This window comes from Morone saxatilis, unplaced genomic scaffold (assembly GCF_004916995.1).
Source record: "Morone saxatilis isolate NCDOM2014 unplaced genomic scaffold, NCSU_SB_2.0 Contig3, whole genome shotgun sequence".
NCBI lineage: Eukaryota > Metazoa > Chordata > Actinopteri > Moronidae > Morone > Morone saxatilis.
The window spans coordinates 5,004,486-5,009,231 of record NW_023339873.1 but is presented as its reverse complement, the minus strand read 5'-3'; the positions used below and the strand labels follow the sequence as shown (position 1 = coordinate 5,009,231).

At 38.2% G+C, this 4,746-nt stretch overlaps 1 protein-coding gene across 1 annotated transcript in view; it reads left to right on the top strand.

Annotated features, from left to right (window-relative positions):
- Positions 1-1,539, top strand: part of LOC118336793 (cytochrome c oxidase assembly protein COX16 homolog, mitochondrial) — a 3,524-nt gene extending 1,985 nt beyond the window's left edge. Inside the window, exon 3 of the mRNA XM_035673521.1 lies at positions 933-1,539. Coding sequence (XP_035529414.1) covers positions 933-1,046 — 114 coding nt within the window. The 3' untranslated portion in view covers positions 1,047-1,539. The remainder of the gene's footprint in view (positions 1-932) is intronic.
- The last annotated feature ends 3,207 nt before the right edge of the window (positions 1,540-4,746 follow it).

Below are 4,746 nucleotides of genomic sequence, written 5' to 3'. Positions count from 1 at the left end.
ATTTATTGGGTATCTAAAAATTCAACTACAGGCAGGTTAGAGGAGTAAAACATGGGGACTGTACAGTAAATATAATATATTCACACAATTTCATTTAATTTAAAATATTTAAGAGAAAATTAGCACTGTGTAGGCGTTTGCTTGGGCGTTGCAGCCTGGGGCCAATCAGTGTTTGCAAATAATTCATAAATGCTATATCAGTAAGTAACACTGTTCTCAGTTTGGGTATTAAGTGTTCAGTGCTAATGTGAAGGTGCCTACCTAGCTTAATTCTTAATCTCTAATACCTTCAGTACATTTTCTTTATTAATTTACGTGTTCAAGTGCATTTGTTTTTATGTAATATTATAATGTTGCCCTTATTTCCTCTAATGTTAATCATGTGTGGTCTTTAAGGCGTGCTAACCCCTGAACCATTTATCATTTATCACTTTGCTTTTTAGTGGGAAAAAAAAAATACTGCGACCACATATCATTTAAATATGTAGATAACTGCACACATTTTCAGACTGTCCTGACAGGCAAGTGAATGTGAATGGCAGATTGTCGGTTTCAGAAAGTTACAGGAATGGTCAGACACAGCCCCCATAATCCAACGCTGGAAACACGTGGGAGGAGGGGGTGTTACTGAGCCTATTCAACCACCCAACATGCTGCTCTGAAGACGCATACTGACAGCTTAATTCATGCCTCTTTCTCACCTGTGCGACATACCAGATGGTCAGAATTTAAAGTAAACTGAGAAAAGAATCCTAAATGGACTTTAAAATGATGTCTTGTGTTCATGCAAACCTTTTTTCTTGCCTTCATCATACTTTTCATGAGTTTCTCTACAGATTTCAAACACGGTTTGAAATGACTGGTCTGTAATTTTGTTTTTAAATATTGAATTGGCATTCTGTTGGCATAATTTAATTAAACCCCCTCTACAGAAGATAAAGGAGTTGAATTTGGACGAGTGGAAGAACATCCGTGGCCCCCGTCCCTGGGAGGACTCCAAGGAGTACCAGGAGCAGCAGCGCTCCAGGGAAACCAAAAAAGGCTGAAGTCGTCGGATGCACACACAGACTGCACACACTGCAGCAGAACGGACCGGGCGAGAGTGGATGGAGTCTGTGGCGAAGGCGCCACTGAGAACCAATTACCCCAGACGCTGCTACTTGGGGACATGGAAATGTAAATTGGTTTGTAACAAGTTGTGGTCTCTTCTGGTTGTAACACATTCAGGACTACTGGTGGTTAGGATTAAGCCACATGAGGCCAAAACAATCGAGCTGAATAACTTGGCTCAAGGTTGGTCTTAAATTAAAAAGAAGTGTGCATCGGTTCTTATCGTTTTATACACACAAGTATAAAGCAGTCACCTGTTGGTGGCTTATTCTCCACTCTGATGATCATGAGTTTGTAATAAAAAAACAACCAGTAGGTGGCACATCTGTGTCCTACTTCTCCTTACCTTTCTCACAGAAAGCAAAGAAGGAAATATATATCAATGTATGCATTTCCATGTCTCAATAAATTATGTACTATTGATCCAAATTGTTACTTTTTATTTAGTTTTTGACAAAAGCCTGTAGATGCGGTGAGTCTTTGTTTACAACAGTATTGCATTGATTTACCAGTTTAAAGTATAAAAGAATAAATAACACAACAGTCCAGCGTTTCCTCAGGCTTTATAGGTCTCGACAGTAATCTGTTTCTCTGACAGTTATTAGTTTGCAATGCGGTGGATTTATTACGTTTATAATGGAAATAGTATTACCTTTTTGCTTTTTTTTTATGCTACAAACCGAAAGAACATGATTTTAGCTGTAAGTCTTCAGATTGTAAGTAATGTTTGGGTAACTGACAGATAATGTATGTACTGCTTTCCCTCATTCAGTTTGTGAAATAGGATGTAATGAATATTATTCAGGTGGAGAAGTCTGCATGAAAATGTCCTCGGATACATTTTCTGTAATCACATTTTTTATGTTCATGATTGTACCCACTGTTTCTCAGGCTGTATAATTTATGGGACTCAAACAGCAGCTCCTAGATGAGGTTTATTTTTTCATGCTCAGGTTGTACAGATCTAAATTCTTGCTCAGTGTTGTTTTGTCGCTGGCTGTTTGCGTGTCAGGCCCGAGCTGCCACGAAGCAGATATTGCCTCTAATCCGCCGAACGCATCTGAACGACAAAGCGGAGCAATGAACTAATTTGTCACCATATTGGCAGATCAGATCGAGCCTTTCTAGTCAGGCTCTGTCTGTTTCTGAAGAGGGTTTTCTAAATTTGGAATAGCCACATGTTTGGTGCATCTGTAATCTTAGAGGTCAATCACACATGTATTCTGGATGCTCCACAGGCTGCCCCTGGGCTGTTTTTTGATTAGATATGTATTGAAAAGTGAGGAAGCTGCTGTTTCTAACAGTGGGAAAGAAGAAATATTGAGTTTGATGATAGTCAATAAGCCAATCTGAACTGTACTTTGGAGGTTGTGGTTTATACTGTAAGGGTAGCTAGCTGCAATGGTGGTATTAAGTATCAGGATCTTTTACAGTACATTTTTAACTGGTTATGGATCGGTCTTAATTTAATACTGATGTTTCTGTATGACAACACCATCAGCAAGAAGATTGGCTCTTTTAATATAGTTAAGTACTGTTTATACAAAACACAAGTTGAAACAACAATAGGACAAGTCTCTATACACAGTATCTTTAGCCACTGATTGAACTGTCCATACAGGCTAAATTTGTCCAGTAAGTATGATTTTAAAAGAACTACACTATGTTGCAACTGAGTCCGTTTGCCATCTGATATAATCAATAAAGGGACACCAGATCTTTGTAAATTTACAGTATGATGCAGATGATTAGCACTGAATCTCCTCTAAATAAAGACAGGAAACAATATAACATCTCCAGTATCTAACCATGCGTAAGTTTGTTTGGGTTAAGACATCGTTTTTACATTTTAAAAAATCGATGAGACACTGAGGTTTCAAACTACGGCTCGATTTCCCAGTGGGGTTGAGGCAAAGATACCAGGTGAGGTGAAAGGCTCAGGTACGTGAAGGTGTTCTAAAACAACAGCAAGTTAGTTATTGTAGTTTACTGTTTGGCCAGCTCATAAACACGGTCAGCAGCTGGAGCTGCAGCAGTGGCTGACACACAACTGATGGAGTAAAACCCTAATACCACAAGACTGAACACAATACACATAACCCTATATTTAGATTCAGTGTGACTTACACTTTCCAAGGATTATTTCCAATGTCCATCGCAAATAAAAAGGTTAAAAAAAATCATAGATCATAAATCCTCTTCCACAGTTTAAACTTTAAAAACCCCAGCTTTGGGTGATACACAAAACACTAATCTGCTCTCATAGGGACTATTTCTTTAGTAGAAAGTAGTTCCAATGAAAAATATTGTTAGGTGTATGTTTTTTGATTATTTGAGAGAACTGAACATTATAAAGAATGACAATTTTTACCATGGAAGTCTCCATACTTGAAATGGTGTAAGAAATTAACCTTAGACTTATTTACACATTTTCTTCACTTCCTCCACAGTCCTCCTTAAATGTACACCATATGGTATTTATTTAGCTGTGTATTTGGTGAACCATCTGTAACCTTACTAATTGTGCAAAGCCATGCCGCATCACAGCTCCTCCATAGAGCCCAATTCAAGTGAACCATGTGAAGTAAACTTGAGAGCACTGAAGCACAAGATATGTTACAGCACACTACAGTTCTCTTATACTGCATGGGTGTAGTCATCAGAGGGCAAACTGGGTCAGGCCTTGCTATCCAAAGTGAGCTGTCGGTGTGCATGATAAATTGGAGTTCTAATTGGAAGTAGTCCCGCCCCTTCACGTGCTGTTAAATTTTTAATTTGAAAATGCATGGAAACGCGATCAAATATTCATTGGACATGGCTAAGAAAAGGGGAAATCAAATTCAATATTTACTACATCGTTCTACGAGCGGGAGAACTAATGAGGACTGAAAAACAAGAATCATGTAACTGGTTGAAATTCAGTGGCCCTGTGACAACTGGGACCATGAAACGCTAGAAATCTATAATCCCTATAATCTTCCAAGGGCCCTTTCCAGCTCTCAGGCTCCTGAATCATTCAGATATTCCCTTCTAATCTGCGGCCCTGTGAGTTGGTTTTCCATGAATCAAACTGGCTGCTGCCAGATCATTACAGCTCTGATGTGGAAACACTCTGTAGGAGAGAGTCAGTGCTCAGCGTTTTTTGGCCCTTGATAAATAAAAAATCCTTCCTCCCAAACACAATCACACGCACTCATACACACTCCAGATGATGATTAATTACCACTAGTATTATCTCACAAGACGACATTTTTCACAACGATTAGAGACGTGATCATTCAGTTCCATGAGCGAATTACAAACTATTCTATCATATTTTGTGTATCTTCAAACCAGGTTGCATTTTTGGTATTACATCCTCAATCTTATGTATTTTCTTTTGGAACACAGTATTGGTGGTTGGGCATTAGACAGTGAGTGTGAGTGTAAACCAGTAGAGTAACAAAAAAGGCAAAGAAACTAAGAAAAGCTGTTTGATTCAGGCAGAAAAATTTGATCTTCCAAAAATATGTGATGAATTTATTGGACTTTTAAATAATGCAGCATAAGCTCACCACTGAAGAAAATGTATTTCATGTGATCTTTAAAGCCCTATAAATATATAAAACCCTAAATATAAAATAAATCCTGTTCTTG